Raw genomic sequence first — 16,110 nt, forward strand, 5'->3', positions numbered from 1 at the left:
TTTGATATGTTGCAAATATTTTTTCTGAATTGGGCAGGAATCTTTTACACAATTTAATTCCTTACAAGTAGAGAAGTAAGAACATTAACTCTGGAGCTGGACTATTGGGTTCAAAACCTGACTGACAACTTTCTATAAAAAAGCTGACACTTTCAGCTATAAAACTCTGGCAAGTTATGTTATTTAACTGGTGTCTGTTACATGTCCACATATGAGAAAAACAGTAACCGCCTCCTGAGGTTTTTGTGAGGACCAAATAATTTTTATTCACATACATCTAGTTCATCTACCTAAAGTGTTCAGAACAATGTTCAGCACATATTAAGCTTGATATAACTGTTACCTATGATGATGACAATGATGATGATAATGATAACTGTACAGTCACTGTCTTTCTGAAGTCGTTTGGTGATCAAGAATGTGTTTAGAATTATCTCTTTATTAGACAAAGTCATAAACCAAAAATTTCCAACTTCCTGTACATGTTGAAAGCTTTAAATAAGGATCCTTGGATACAAAATATGGTCCACATGGCTGAAAATTAATTCTATGACACAATATTATTCTAAAGTCATCCTTATTTTGAAAGCCTAAAGATTTTCTTTTATGGCTATAAAAATACCACCAAGCTAGACATTTTAATTCTGTTGAGATATACAAATAGAATTACCACAGCAGCCTACACCTTCTATGATTTCTATACACTTAAACATCAACGGTTTTGGGAAGATGCTGTTGTCCTTCACAGTTCATTAAAAGTTCAGATGCCTTTTGTGAAAGCCCAACTTTTCTTCTACCTGCTAAATTGTCTTTTCAGAAGTCTTGCCGGATGTTTTCTTTGTTTGCCTCTCCATGTTGCTGCTTAATTTGATAGATTTCATTTTCTAGCTGAACAATAGTCCGTTCAATCTCATAATTCTTACTGACCAGGGATACCCAACTAGAATGGGGGGGAAGAAAAGAAAAAAATTACTCAATGTAAAACTTCTCTTAGAAGATTTTATTTTAAATGTATACACATGTTCACCCAGAGCTATAACACTAACCTTCACTTTTTTTTTTTTTTTTGAGACGGAGTCTCGCTCTTGTTGCCCAGGCTGGAGAACAATGGCGCAACCTCAGCTCACTGCAACCTCCGCCTCCCGGGTTCAAGGGATTCTCCGGACTCAGCCTCCCGAGTAGCTGGATTACAGGCACACGCCACCACAGCTGGCTACTTTTTTTGTATTTTTAGTAGAGATGGGGTTTCACCACGTTGGCCAGGCTGGTCTCAAACTCCTGACCCCAGGTGATCCACCCACCTCGGCCTCCTAATGTGCTGGGATTACAGGCATGAGCTACCATGCCTGGCCTAACCTTCACTTTCAACTTTCCATTAAAACAAATCAAGGCACAATTGTGGAAAAGTAGGTAAAGGGTACATGGAATCTCTCTGTATTCTTTTTTTTTTTTTTTTTTTTTTTTTTCAGAGACAGGGTCTTGCTCTGTTGCCTAGGCTGAAATGCAGTGGTGTGATCACAACTCACTGTAGCCTGGAACTCCTGAGCTCAAGCAATCCTCCAACCTCAGCCTCCTGAAGAGCTTAGACTACAGGTGCATGCCATTATGCCTGGCTCATTTAAAAGCATTTTTTTGTAGAGACAGGGTCTCATTATGTTGCCCAGGCTGGTCTTGAACTCCTGGCTTCAAGCAATCCTCCTACCTTGGCCTACCAAGGCACTAGGATTACAATGTGAGTCACCACACCTGGCTCTCTGTATTATTTCTTACAATTGCATGTGAATCTATAATTATCTAAAAATAAAAGTTTAATTAATAAAAAAGCAAATTAGAAACAGATGAGAGAACTTGCAAACCAGAAGAAAGAGGAAAGAGTGATGAAGATAGTATTTAATTTAATCAACAAAAAGGAAAGAGGCAATAGTTTATTAAATTGAGGAAAAAGCGTGAAAGGGTACCAACGAGACTGATAACACATACATGGAGATGGTGGAACAAGAATGACTTGAGTAATGAAGGGAGAAAGGGAATGGCCAAGCAAAAAGGAAGAGAGAAATGACACAAATATTCAAGATTATATTGTATAAAGGTATACATGTGTGTATGTAAAAGAACATTTTTACAAATGCATAAACCTGAGGTACAAAAAAATTATCAAGTATGAAATCTCCCTCCCTACAAGATTTTATAAAATAATTTTTTTCCTTTTTTTTTTTTTAAAGACTAGGACTTGCTCTGTTGCCCAGGCTGGAGTGCAGTGGTGTGATTATGACTCACTGCAGCTTCAACCTTCCAGGTTAAGCAATCCTCCTGCCTCAGCCTCCAGAGTAGCTGGGACTACAGACATGTGCCACCGTGCCTGGCTATTTTTTTTTTTTTTTCCGTTTAAAAGGAGAATAAAGGTAGAGTTCTATTCAAGGCCAAAAATACTAGACTAAAAACAGGGTATTCTAAGACCAGAATCCTTTAGCAATGGTTCAATTTAGCAAAGGATCCTTCACCAATGGTTCAATTCTCGTTTATAGTTCTCTTTAACACCTTATAAAGAGGCAGAGACGGGGAAGGGTGAATTCAGAAAATAGCATTTCTTTGTTACCTGTGGCATCCCATTTGAATGCTATTTGAATCATATTATTGAATCGACCTTAGAAAGGGCTGAACAATTTAAAAGATGATGGAATTATAGATACTCACTTTGACTCCATTTCTCTCAATTTAGATCCAGCTGTGAGTTGCATGTTCTTTCTCTGCCAGTTTAAATCTTGAATATGTTTTCTGTAAAAAATTATTTATACAACCCAATTACATTTTAATGTAAGACCTAAGTCAACAGAAAACTCTATAACACAAGAGAATATCTTAATCCCATGAGAACAATATTATGTACAGTTATAGGCTAACTGTAGAAATTACCTTTCTTCTAATTATTTTTTGATTACAAGTTTCATAAAACATGCTCATTGTGAGAAATCACACACTCACACACACACACACACACACACACACACACAAAGCACACAAAGATTACAAGTCTCAAGTCCCCCCTCTCATGCATGTCTCCTTTTTCCTGATAACTCCTGTTGAGTTTTTGCTGGGTGTCCTTCCAGGCTTTCCTATATGTGTGTGTAGAAATTGGTTTTAAAAATCAGATTATATGTGTTATTCTGCAACTTTTCCCACTCTAAAAGTGCCTTTCTATGTTTGCAGACTTGCAAGCTGCAAGTGGCAGAGATGTTTTCAGACCTCAGGCCTATTTCTCCTCTACTTAGGTAGGGCAAACCCAGTGTCAGATGTTGAACAAAGAGAGTGGATCAATTGTTTACTTTCATCTGGCTGCAGTCTCTTTGCTTTCTTTTTCCTCCTATTTTCTATTTACTAAAGGTTCACTTAAACTTCATTCTGTAATAGGAAAAAACAATTTACCTTAACTTCTGAAGTTCCTTCTGTGCGTGTTCAATCATATGAACTAGATTTCTGAAGGAAAAGAGGAAAATCAGATTAAAATACATTAAAATAGTACCAATTAAAAGTGAACTTTTTCAAGTTTTTCTGCCAAAAATCGTATTTATGGAGCTCTGTGCCAAGAACTAAGTTGGACACTCCATAATCGAGGACTGTCACCCATGCTGGAATGCAGTGGTGTGATCATGGCTCACTGCAGCCTTCACCTCCCATGATCAAGTAATCTTCCTGCCTCAGCCTCCCAAGGAGCTGCAATCCTCCCACCTTGGCCTCCCAAACTGCTGGGATTACCATGCCCTGCCTGATACTTGGAGTACTTAGGTTACTTTTTTTTTTTTGAGACAATCTCGTTCTGTTGCCCAGGCTGGAGCGAAGTGGTGAGATCTCAGCTCACTGCAGCCTCTGCTTCCTGGTTCAAGAGATTCTCCTGCCTCAGCCTCCCAAGTAGCTGGGATTATAGGCATGTACTGCCATGCCTTGCTAATTTTTGTATTTTTTTTTTTTTAGTAGAGATGGGGTTTCACTATGTCGGCCAGGCTGGTCTCGAACTCCTGACCTCAAGTGATCCATCTGCCTCGGCCTCCCAAAGTGCTGAGATAACAGGCGTGAGCCACTGTACCCGGCTTTTTTTCGCGGAGGGGAGGGACAGAGTCTTGCTCTCCTGTTGCTCAAGCTGGAGTGTAGTGGTGCAATCATGGCAGCCTCGACCTCCTGGGCTCAATTGAACCTCCCACTTCAGGCCTTCAAAGCAGCTTGGATTACAGGCATAAGCCACCATGCCCGGCTAATTTTCATTACTTTTTTGTAGAGACAGGGTTTCACCACGTTGTCCAGGCTGGTCTTGAACTCCTGGGCTCAAGCAATCTCCCCACCTCAGCCTCCAAAGTGTTGGAATTACATGTGTGAGCCACACGGCCTTTTGTCACTTCTTAAACTGTCATGACTTCTTGTCATAGAAAAGATGGAATATATCTGAGTACCCACTTATTTTATTTCTCAACCCCCTTTTATCTCTATATTTCTGCATATACATTCATCTTGTCATTCTCTCCTCCTGTCTACTGCTAACTAGAGAGAGGTGAGAAAAAGAAAACTGTTGTAGAATGAGATATCAGTCCATATTTGCATGTAACATATGCATAGCAAAATAAAAAATAGATACCAGTCCAGGTCAGCTGTAACTAGCACAGGGGAAAAGTTCAATAATACAGAGTACCATATAATTATTTTAGAGAAGTAATAAAACAGATTTTAATCTTTTTAAGTTTAAATAACAACTTTATTAAGATGTAATTCCACATCATATCAATTTCCTCTTAAGGCAGTGGATCAATCACCTACAGGGTCCATTTTTTACCACATCTGGCCCTAATGTGTTCTTGCTCTAAATCTAATATTGTTTCCTGGCTTTTGTGACTCAAATTTTCTGTTGCTCACCTGAGTTATTCTCCTACCTCTACTGACTGGTTTCCTTGCATTAGCTGCAATTCTCTCAAGATTCAGTCTTTAAACAGCTGTGCCTCTCTAGGCTTTCCCTCAGGTCATCCCCCTTTCCTTGACTTCGACAATCACTCCATGCTGAGCACTATTGATTTTAGTGCTCTATTCCAGACTTCTGACCACTAACAGGGAGCTTTCCTTTGAATTGGCTCTCCCTGAAAGTTCAGTTTGTCTTCTCCCTTCTCCCACCCTTCCTCTTAAATATACTTTGATAAAATATAGTACATCTCCTCTGGAGAAGTGTCCACTGAATTTGGAGGAGACAAAATATGCTCAGGGGAATGTGAAGCACTATAGAGCACTTTGTGATTAAATGGAAAACAAGTGATGTGCACAATAATTCTGTGTATAGTTACTCAGAAGAAGGAGACAATACTAGAAGCAGAATTTCAATCAGGGAAGAAGGCAAGTAAGCAAACTAGAGCTGAGCCCTAAACAAGCTGAATTTGGGTATAACAGGTAAAGACAAGGGCAAGTAAAGGCCCAGAGGCAGGATTTGCAATAATCACCAGAGAAGGGACTAGTTTGGGTTGAGTTAAAAGTCTACAGTTGAGGTAGTAAGGAAAAGCCCTTGAATACCATGGTAAAAAGCCTGGCCCAGCCGGGTGCTCACACCTGTAATCCCAGCACTTTGAGAGGTTGATGCTGGAGGATCACTTGAGGCCAGGAGCTCAAGACCAGCCTGGCCAACGTGGTGAAACCCCATCTCCACAAAAAATACAAAAATTAGCCAGGCGTGGTGGTGTCTATAATCCCACCCACTCTGGAGGCTGAGGCAGAAGAGTTGCTTGAACCTGGGAGGGTTGCAGTGAGCTGAGATTGTGGCACTGCAATCTAGCTTGGGCGACAGAGCAAGATTCTGTCCCGCCCCCCGCCCCCACCTCCAAAAAAAAAAAAAAACTTGGCCTCTACCTTGCAGGTAATAGGGAATTATTAAAGGTTTTCAGGTAAGTTGACAGCAGTGTTCTTTTCAATGTCATATTTTTTCCTCTGCATCTATGCTCTCCATTCCTGGAATGTTTTCCTTGTTTCCTTCTAAACATCCCAATTTCACCTTTCTTCAACAACCTTCAACTTAATGCCCCATCTTTTTTTTTCTTTTTTTGAAACAGACTACAAGTGTGTACCACCATACCTGGCTATTTTTTTTTATTGTTTTCTATAGAGACAGGGTTTCACTACGTTGCCCAGGCTGGTCTCAAACTCTTGGCCTCAAGTGATCCTCCTGTCTCAGCCTCCCAAAGCACTAGGATTACAAGCGTGAACCACCACGCCTGGCAATGCCCCATCTCTTAACGCTTAGTTTACAGACCACAGCACACAATGTAGCACTTGCCCCCATATTGCCAAAAATGGACTATTGGTTACTTGGCATAAAACTTATTATCTCTTCCATTAGATAAAGCTTCTTGAGAAGAATCACATTTTTCCATTTTGTGAAACAGATTTATTGATGTCGCTTACATTTCTTAATCACCCTAATCCCATTCTTTCTTCTTTTTCCCCCCTTGCAATATATAGATATATAAAGAAAGTTAGTTGTTGGCTTTGTAGAGTTTCCCAAATTCTGGATTTTGTCCACTGGATCATTTTTATGTGGCTACAAATATTAAATGCATAATTCTGAAGATTTGAGAAACAGTATTATCATTTCATGGTTTTGCTTTATTTTATATAGCTATGTTTCAGGAAACATACTCTAACGAAAGTTGTACATACTGTTATGAAGTTCAGTGGCCTTTTTCTCTTAAATTGTGAATAGACACTCAGGAAATTTTAGGGCACAAAGGGGCCATGCAGATAATCTAACCACTGAATTTTGCAAGCAAGGAATCTGAATTCTAGATACACAATAAATACTAAAGCTAGAGCTAGTTACATGGAACAGAAACAGGATGTCAGTGGCTTGTTTTGACAACAAATACTTGCTCAAATTTATTTGTAATCCCAAAATTACTACTTGTAGTGTTTTGCAGTCATTCATGGACATGTGCACAGTGGTGAAAAATCTGAGCAGCTGAGCATGCACATTCTCAGCTGAGGATGAACAAGGAGGTACTTTGCCTTCTTGTTTTAGCTCTCATACAGAAATAACCAGAGGATGAAGTTCAAGTTCCAAGTCTGGGATCTGTTAGTGGGGCAGTTTCAAGAAAGTTACTTTACATTTCTCAACTTTGTTTTCTCTTTTATAAAATAAAGAAGTCTACCAGGATGAGTTTATTTTAGGATTTAAGATTATAATCTATTTGAGAGATATGTATATGTGTGCACATGAATATGTATATATTTCCCCTAGGAGAAATGGTACAGTATTTGCTAATTCAGTGTTCATAGGACTTAAAGAACATAACCCATGACTAATGAGAATCAACTGTTTAAGCAACGCTTGATAACATTCTATCAAGTGGTGCTCTGCAAATGGGACCTCAGAACTAGTTTTGTTACAATATTATACAATAAATGTGGTAGTTTGGTTTAGGTCCTGTTAGTACTCTTGAACTTTGAGGTGGGTTTCAAAATAGTGGCCTTTCATATGGGTTGCAGTTCTAGAACATAATCCCAAGACAAAGTCTAGCTATATTATTTTTATCACACTTCCCCTACCCATACTTTGTGGGGTTTTTTTGTTTGTTTTTTGAGACGGAGTCTCGCTCTGTCACCGTGGCTGGAGTGCAGTGGCGCAATCTCAGCTCACTGCAACCTCTGCCTCCCAGGTTCAAGCAATTCTCCTACCCCAGTCTCCTGAGTAGCTGTGACTACAGAAGCGCCACCATGGCCGGCTAATCTTTTTTTTTTTTTTTTAGTAGAGATGCGGTTTTACCATGTTGGCCAGGCTGGTTTCAAACTCCTGACCTCAGGTGATCCACCCGCCTCGGTCTCCTGAAGTGCTGGGATTACAGGTGTAAACCACCGCGCCCGGCTTTTCTTTTTCTTTTCTTTTTTTTTTTTTTTTTGAGATAGAGTCTCACTCTGTCGCCTAGGCTGGAGTGCAGTGGCAAAATCTTGGCTCACTACAACCTCTGCCTCCCAGGCTGAAGCAATTGTCATGCCTCAGCCTCCAGAGTAGCTGGGATTACAGGCACACGTTACCATGCCCAGCTAATTTTTTGTATTTTTTTTTTTTTTGCAGAAATGGGGTTTCACCATGTTGGCCAGGCTGGTCTCGAACTCCTGACCTCAAGCAATCCACCCACCTCTGCCTCCCAAAGGGCTGGGATTACTGGCATGAGCCACTGCACCCAGCACCTCCCATACTTTTAAAACGTACTAAAACTTTGGGTGAGATGGAAAGAAAAGAGAAAAAACAAAAAAAACAGAAGATGAAGAAAAAGGTTCTTACTCATTGTATACTTTCCAGGCATTACATCCATGCTGTGACATTAGTTCCAGATTCTCAATTCTAACTGCTTGATGCTCTAACTGGGCCATAGAATTGTTTACACATTCTTGCCATGCAGTAATGTCATTTTTTTGACCAGAGGAGGGGGCTGGAAGCTCATATCTGAAATTAAACAACAAAATAAAATAAAACCATCTATACTGCCAAGCCTTTACATCTCTTCTCAGTAGAATGTCCCATGAGTCTCCATATAGTATAAAAACTACAGAAGACTGAGGATGTAAACCTTGCAATAATAAGAAACCGATATATGCTAACAATCAATTTACAAATATGATTTAGCACCATTATGTTCACTTCAATGTGAACTGGTTAAACAAGCAACATTACATTCACATAAAAGATTGTTACATTAGCTATTAAATGTTACTGAAGAATATTTAATATATTAAGATGTCAGTAATATATTAAGGGGAAAAAGCAGTAGACAAAAAAGTTTGCTACCATTTTTGTAAAATACTCACACCCACCCATCCACTAACATACCCATGCACCGGTAGAGAAAAAAATGAGAAGCGATATGACTCCTTCTATTCTCTCTTCATACTACCCAGTCAGTCCTTCAACACTGCCTCTCTCTCTCTCTCTCTCTCTCTATATATATATATATAGGTTTTTTTTCAAGACTGGGTCTCCCTCTGTCCCCAACGCTGGAGTGCAGTGGCACAATCTCGGCTTGCTGCAACCTCCATCTCCTGGGGGGTGTCAAGCGATCCACCTACCTCAGCTTTCCAAGTAGCTGGGTCCACGGGTGCATGCCACCACATCCAGGTACGTTTATTATTATTATTATTATTAATTATTTTTGGTAGAGATGGGGTTTTGCCATGTTGCCCAGGCTGGTCTCAAACTCCTGGATTCAAGCAATCCACCAGCCTCGGCCTCCCAAAGTGCTGGAATTACAGGTGTGAGCCACCACACCCGGCCAACACTGCCAATATTAGCCAGCAAATACATTCTTCACAAATCTCAGCTCATTACTGAGTTACTACAAACTAAATTTTAATTTCCATTTTAATATTCTTACCGTTTCATACTGAGCAATTCAATTGGTTGTCGAGCAGCCAGTCTTTCAAATTCATTTCTCATTATGTCAGTCTGATGTGTAAATCAGAAAAAAGATTTCTAAGATCATGTTGACAACTGAAATTAACAATCACCAAAGAACAGATTTAAGCTACACTACCCATTATAATGAATTGTTTACCTTTCCCTAATTCTTCTCTGAGTTAAATGCTCTCTAGAATCTGAAGCACACACACACACACTCACTCACTCACTTCACATTCAGGAAAAGTGGCATGTATTAAGGAGCCCACAGAGAAAAGGATTAATCCTAAACCAGTGGTTCTCAATTCCAGAAGCATATCAGAATCAGTTTGACAGTGCTATGGTTTGAAGGTTTGTCCCCTCTGAAATTCATACAGAAACTTAATCCCCAATGTAATAGTATTAAGAGGTGGGGTCTTTAAGAGGTGATTGGGTTATGAAGGCTCAATCCGTTCATGGATTAATGAGTTATCACCAGAGTGGGTATGTTATAAAAGCCAGTTTGTCTTTCTCTTGTGTGCTCCTACCTTGCCATGTAATGCCCTGTGCTGCTTCAGGACTGTACACCAAGTCCACACCAGCAAGAAGGCCCTCACCAGATGCAGCCTGTGAACCGTACACTTTCCAGCCTCCAGAAATCCAAGAAATAATTTTTTTTTTTTTTTTTTGTGAGACGAAGTCTCGCTCTTGTCCCCCAGGCTGGAGCGCAATGGCGCGATCTTGGCTCATCTCTGCCTCCTGGGTTCAAGCGATTCTCTTGCCTCAGCCTCCCGAGTAGCTGGGATTACAGGCATCTGCCACTATGCCTGGCTAATTTTTGTATTTTTAGTAGAGACAGGGTTTCACCATGTTGGCCAGGCTGGTCTCGAACTCCTGACCTCAGGTGATCTGCCTGCCTCAGCCTCCCAAAGTGTCTTTTCTTTATATTCACTATCTTCTCTAGCAATTTTACTGTTCGCAAGTAAATGTAGTATAGCTGTTCCTCTTTAGTGCCAACGTCCTAACCCACTTCCATTCTGCACATTTCCTACCCTGAGGATAAAGAACTGCTTAAAATATTTCTTTGTAGTAATACTTTGGTTATTCCATGTAATTTTAATTTTCTGAGGGTTTCGACTATCTTAACAATTAGACTAAATAAGTATCAAAGGCCTTACAGAAGCCTGCATGAATGTTTAAAAGTTTTTATTAGGCCGGGCGAGGTGGCTCACGCCTGTAATCCCAGCACTTTGGGAGGCCGAGGTGGGTGGATCACGAGATCAAGAGATCAAGACCATCCTGGCCAACAAGTTGAAACCTCATCTCTACTAAAAATACAAAAATTAGCCGGGCGTGATGGCACGCGCCTGTAATCCCAGCTACTCGGAGGCTGGGGCAGGAGAATCGCTTGAACCTGGGAGGTGGAGGTTGCAGTGAGCTGAGATCACACCACTGCACTCCAGCCTGGCAACAGAGTGAGACTCCATCTCAAAAAAAAACACAAAAAAACAAAAAAACAAAAAACAAAAAACAAAAAATTTCGTATTAAGCATTTCTTTCTGCAGACAGTATTTTGCAGGGGCTACTGCTAAATTACACACAATTTTAAGAAAATGTAGTTACCTAGTTTCCCGCAAAAAAAAAAAAAAAAAAACCAGGGCATTCTAGCTAGAAAATTCTGCAGTGACAGACAAGGAGTAACAGCCAATTAAACAAGAGGCAGTATAAAAATGCAGTATAAGTAGTCTTGAGCCATGTAGCATAGGAGGAACCCTTAACTAACTCACATGCTCAGTAAGTGATAAATCTGGAATTTTAGCTCATCTCTCTCCAAAGACTAAGCCAGTGTTCATGGAGCGGCGGGGGCAATCCCTGCTCATGGAGTAGTCTCATCTTAGCTTTGAGAGGCCTTCCTCAACCACCCAACCTGGAGTCGCCCAGTCACTTTATCACTATCATTCTCTGTGCAGAATTTATCAACAATTTTTCTGATCTATTTATTGTCTGTCTCAACACTCTAGATTTTAAGGTTCATGAGTATGGACCCTGCCGATACTGTTCTCCAATACCCAGAATGGAACAGACCTTCGTAAATAGTTGTTAAATGAATTAATGAAAGAGTAATTTCAGAGGCAGTTTGAAGAACAGTTAAGGTCTTAGTCAATTAGCCTCTCTAAGCTGCAGTTTTCCCAGCTAAAAAATGGGGATAGCAAACATAGTTATATAGTTTATAGAGCTGTTATGTGCACCAAGTAAGACAGTGAACCCAGTAAATATTACCAACTATTACTAAGAAAGGATGCCAGGTGTGGTGGCTCACACCTGTAATCTCAGCACTTTGGGAGGCCAAGGCAGGTGATTCACTTGAGGTCAGGAGTTCGAGACCAGCCTGGCCACAATGGTGAAACCACGTTTCTACTAAAAATACAAAAATTAGTTGGGCATGGTAGTGCGTGCCTGTAATCCCAACTACTTGGGAGGCTGAGGCAGGAGAATGGCTTGAACCCACGAGGCAGAGGTTGCAGTGAGCCGAGGAGTTGCACTCCAGCCTGGGCACCAGAGCAAGACTCTGTCTCAAAAAAAGAAAGGATTAAATAATCAGTAAACTAATTACAGGAGAATCACTTGAACCTGGGAGTTTACTAATTAAATAATCAGTAAACTAATTACAAAGGTATTTAAGAGAGAAGGAAAAAAACTGGCAAAAGTATTTTAAAAAGTCTGTGATTGAATGCAGTTATCTGAAACCTTCAGAAATCAGTCCAATAAGGAAGCATTACTGTACTTAGTTCTTAATGTGGTTAACATCTACACCTAGGTACAAATATTTAGAAAAAGCATAGGAAAACACGTTCATAGGAACATACGTCTTCTACTTAAAACTCAGCCAAGGCTGGGCATGGTGGCTTACACCTGTATCCCAACACTTTGGGAGGCTGAGGTGGGTGGATCACTTGAGGCCAGGAGTTCAAGACCAGCCTGGCCAACATGGTAAAATCCCGTCTCTACTGAAAATATAAAAATTACCCAGGCATGGTGGCAGGCACCTGCAATCCCAGCTACTCGGGAGGCTGAGGCAGGAGAATCACTTGAGCCCGGAAGGTGGAGGTTGCAGTGAGCAGAGATGGCACCACTGCACTCCAGCATAGGTGACGTAATGAGACTCCGTCTCAAACAAAAACAACAACAAACTTAACTAACAATTTTTTCATGTTACTTTAATGTAAATAATATCTTTTTTTTTTTTTTCCCTTTGAGACAGGGTCTCACTCTATTGCCAGGCTGGAATGCAATGGCATTATCATGGCTCACTGTAGCAGTCTTGAACTCCCAGGCTCAAGTGATCCTCCCACCTTGGCCTCCTGAGTAGCTGGGACTACAGGTGCATACCATCATGCCTGGCTAACTTTTTAATTTTTCTTTTGTAGAGAAAGGGTCTCACTATGTTGCCCAGGCTGGTCTCAAGTGATCCTCACACCTCAGCCTCCTAAAGTGCTGGGATTACAGGTGTGAGCCACCACACCCAGCTAAATACTGCCTTTTAATAATACAATCCTTTCATAAATAAACGATTAGGTATAATGGGAAAAAATCCTCCAAGCTGTACATACTGAAATACTTGAGTCCAATAATTTAGAAATGATATCTTACATTTCATTTAGCTAACTAGACCCTAACTAGAATCCTGGGTGTACTTCAAGGTTATACATTTAAAATAGTATCATACTCAATGTGTGGAGTAGAACAGCATCTGACTCCTTAGGCAATCATGGACACTCCCTTCTCTAATCCTCTTGTCCTTATACATACCCTCCGCTATAGGTCCTTTACATATTATTACACATTTATACATACTATTGTGAACTTTTTGTTTTATATATCTAGCTCCTCACTGTATTGTATTTTTCTGTATTCAGAAACCCTATCTTTTTTGGAGAGGATGTTTGTCTTAAATAAAGAAAAGAAAAATTAAAAGAAAACAAAATATATTTTTTAAAACCCCATATATCTCTATGATCTCAGAATCTAGAATGGCACCTAGCACTTGTAAAGTATTCGTATCAGTGAAAATTCTTGCCTACATTAATCAGAAATGTGTTAATAAAAACATCGGATAGATTACAGAAAAAAGGAGAAGGCTGAGAAAAAAGTAGTATACACTTGGATATGGTTTGTCCTTTCAGTCGTATCACATACATTTGGTAAATAACTAGACTTTAATATGCCACTCTCCAGTGGTTCTAAAGAGCTTAGGTAATTAGGCTTATACATATTAAAAAACCCTAGATCACTTGCTGTAGAGTGAATCTTGGCAGGAGAGGGTCCCTTTGAGAATTTACGCATGGATCCTATCTCAAAGAATGGTAGCCACAAATTTTTGCATTAAGTGAGTTGTGGAGCCCCAGAAAGTCTTCCTATGGATCTTAGAATAAGAACCTCGGAGAAGACTTATCTATCTAGTTGTTTTCAATAGACTGACACCTATACAGTAGGTAAGTAGTAGCTATGCAGGCAATGGTTAAAACTGGAATTTAAAGCTCTCAATCCAAAGTAAAGGTTCACAGGAATTCTCGTTCACACCTGGGCTCAAGACATACTTACTTCAAAGGCAGAATAATCCGGGGCTGTCAGGTAGCTCAGGTAGTTCTTAGTAGGTCGGTATCTGCGAGTTTCCTCCTCCACCAGCGCTGCAGCCTAAGAAAGAGAATAGGGACCAGGGTAGAAGTGGCAAATTGTAACATGTTTCTTTCAGTACCGAGCCAGCTAGCAGTGAGTCAGCTACAAAGACACCCCGCACTCACCGCTTCCCGCACACCAGGGGCTTCATAACCTTGATCAAAATACGGCAGCGCATCCACCACAACCTCTCCGGCCACCAAACCTGTGCCCGCCATTCTGAGGACCTCAGGTTTGCCTGCGTCTTCTGCGTCTGCGTAAACTCAGTTATATTTAATTACGCCGGCGCCTGACACTGATGTAATCACGTTCCCTCCGTATTGACGTTAGTGCATGCTCAGTTGCTAATTTTGAAGGCGGGTCCGCCCGGTATCTAGAAATTGCCAGGCTGGTTTGTTTTGGGCGGACGTGACGTAACGTCTTGGCTTGTCTGCGTCAGCGAAAGGCCTCAATTTCCTGTCCTCTGCTTACTGCCCTTTTTTTTGCCTGCGAATGGCGGCGATTTGAAGTTGGGGCTTTTCGTTTCCTCCAAAACATTGATATCTGGAAGGGGAGCCCCTTAACACTTTTGGAGGGAACTGGCTGCAGCATTTGGCGGGGAGAGATAAACTGGTTTCCCACCTCTGCTTACTCCCACCTTCTCCCCTTAATCTTCTCTTCCTCTGTGCGAGACTTTTTTCCTTTTTTATTGTAGACACAGGGTCTTTGTTCTGCTGCCCAGGTTGGAGTGCAGTGGCGTGATCATAGCTCACTGCAGCCTCAACCCCCCGGGCCCAAGCGATCCTTCCACCTCAGCCTCCCTAGTAGCTGGGCCTAGAGGTGCACACCACCGTGCCTGGCTAATTTTTAATTTTTTTTTGTAGAGATGGAGCCTTTCTATGTTGCCAAGCCTAGCCTCGAACTCCGGGCCTCCCAAAATGTGGGGAATACAGGCGTGAGCCACTGCACCCCGGGTCATTCCTCTTTTACTTCCTTGCTGTACCCCAACTATCCTTCCCCCTCGGCACCCTTAAAACCTTTGCATTGGATAAGTACATTTTTTAAAGAGACTCTAGAATTGGGCGCCAGTCTCCAATTAAAATTGTGAAGCTTTATGGTCTGCGTATCAAAAGGAACCTCAGTTCCTTAAAAATCCTGTCATTTTGCCTTTAGGACGTAACGGTAATAGAATGGCATTCCTCACTGCCTCCGAACCACTCAAGCTGCTGCCCATGCACTTTCTCTTCTGCATGGCTCCTGGACTAAGCAGCCTCCCTTTGATTAAGCAGGTAAAAACCAAATAAAGTTGTCAGACTATATGCCCTGCCCGGTGTGCAGTCTAGACCCAGACTTTGTCTGCCAAGAGCCTGGAAATGTTGACCTCCGTTATTAAGCCTGGTCAGTCTAAGACTAATTCTTATTACCGAAGTACCATTAGGTAAATGTGCTAGCTATAGATTTAAGTGACATAAAAGATCTTAAAGAATTCTCCAAGGGATCTGTGGGGTTTTTATGTATTTATTCATTAAAAGATCTGTAAACATTTTATACAAATCTTGATTCTTTTACAAAAATATCCAGAATTCCTAACACTTTACAGAAAACACAACAGACCTAAGGAAATGAAGCAGCTTCAGGCTGCGAGGATGAAGACACCATTGCTGAAGCAAAGGTCTCCTCCTAGAGGGATAGCCAGGATCCATCACAGTAAACCCTTTTACCCCCATTTTATAAACATCCAATTATTAACTGTTCCTGCTGGGTTGGAGTGTAAGAAGAGACCAAATGGAGAGATGTCTAGTAGAAGCCCCACTGGGGGTAACCTGCTTAACATTAAAAAAAAGACAGGCTCAGTTCTATTCCCTGGACCCACATCTGTAGGAATTATATTATACAGCACCAGTCTTAAATGGTGTTCTGCTTCAGATTCATGCATACCTGAATGGGTTGTAATGACAATACTGTACAAGTCAATAAACTGTATCACAATACAACTTACACAGTTTTGTAAGGTTGAAGAAATACTTTCTGTGCCAGTTAAAACCATCAGCAGAAACTGAAGA

The 16,110-nt window shown here is 40.9% G+C and overlaps 1 protein-coding gene across 2 annotated transcripts; it reads right to left on the minus strand.

The window, feature by feature from the left end:
* Nucleotides 1-240: 240 nt before the first annotated feature.
* Nucleotides 241-14,783, minus strand: BCAS2 (BCAS2 pre-mRNA processing factor). 2 transcript variants are annotated; one of them, XM_513670.6, is made up of 7 exons: nucleotides 14,194-14,783; nucleotides 13,994-14,086; nucleotides 9,390-9,460; nucleotides 8,303-8,464; nucleotides 3,424-3,474; nucleotides 2,695-2,775; nucleotides 241-940 (listed from the first exon to the last, which is right to left on the minus strand). In XM_513670.6, exons 1-7 carry the CDS (start codon nucleotides 14,284-14,286, stop codon nucleotides 814-816), a joined length of 678 nt encoding a protein of 225 aa, XP_513670.1. In that variant the 5' UTR covers nucleotides 14,287-14,783; the 3' UTR covers nucleotides 241-813. The 2 variants fall into 2 exon arrangements, with proteins under 2 accessions (XP_513670.1, XP_054542121.1); XM_054686146.2 differs by lacking the exon at nucleotides 241-940 and adding an exon at nucleotides 998-1,216 and having other exon boundaries at nucleotides 14,194-14,463.
* Nucleotides 14,784-16,110: the final 1,327 nt, after the last annotated feature.

This window comes from Pan troglodytes, chromosome 1 (assembly GCF_028858775.2).
Source record: "Pan troglodytes isolate AG18354 chromosome 1, NHGRI_mPanTro3-v2.0_pri, whole genome shotgun sequence".
NCBI lineage: Eukaryota > Metazoa > Chordata > Mammalia > Primates > Hominidae > Pan > Pan troglodytes.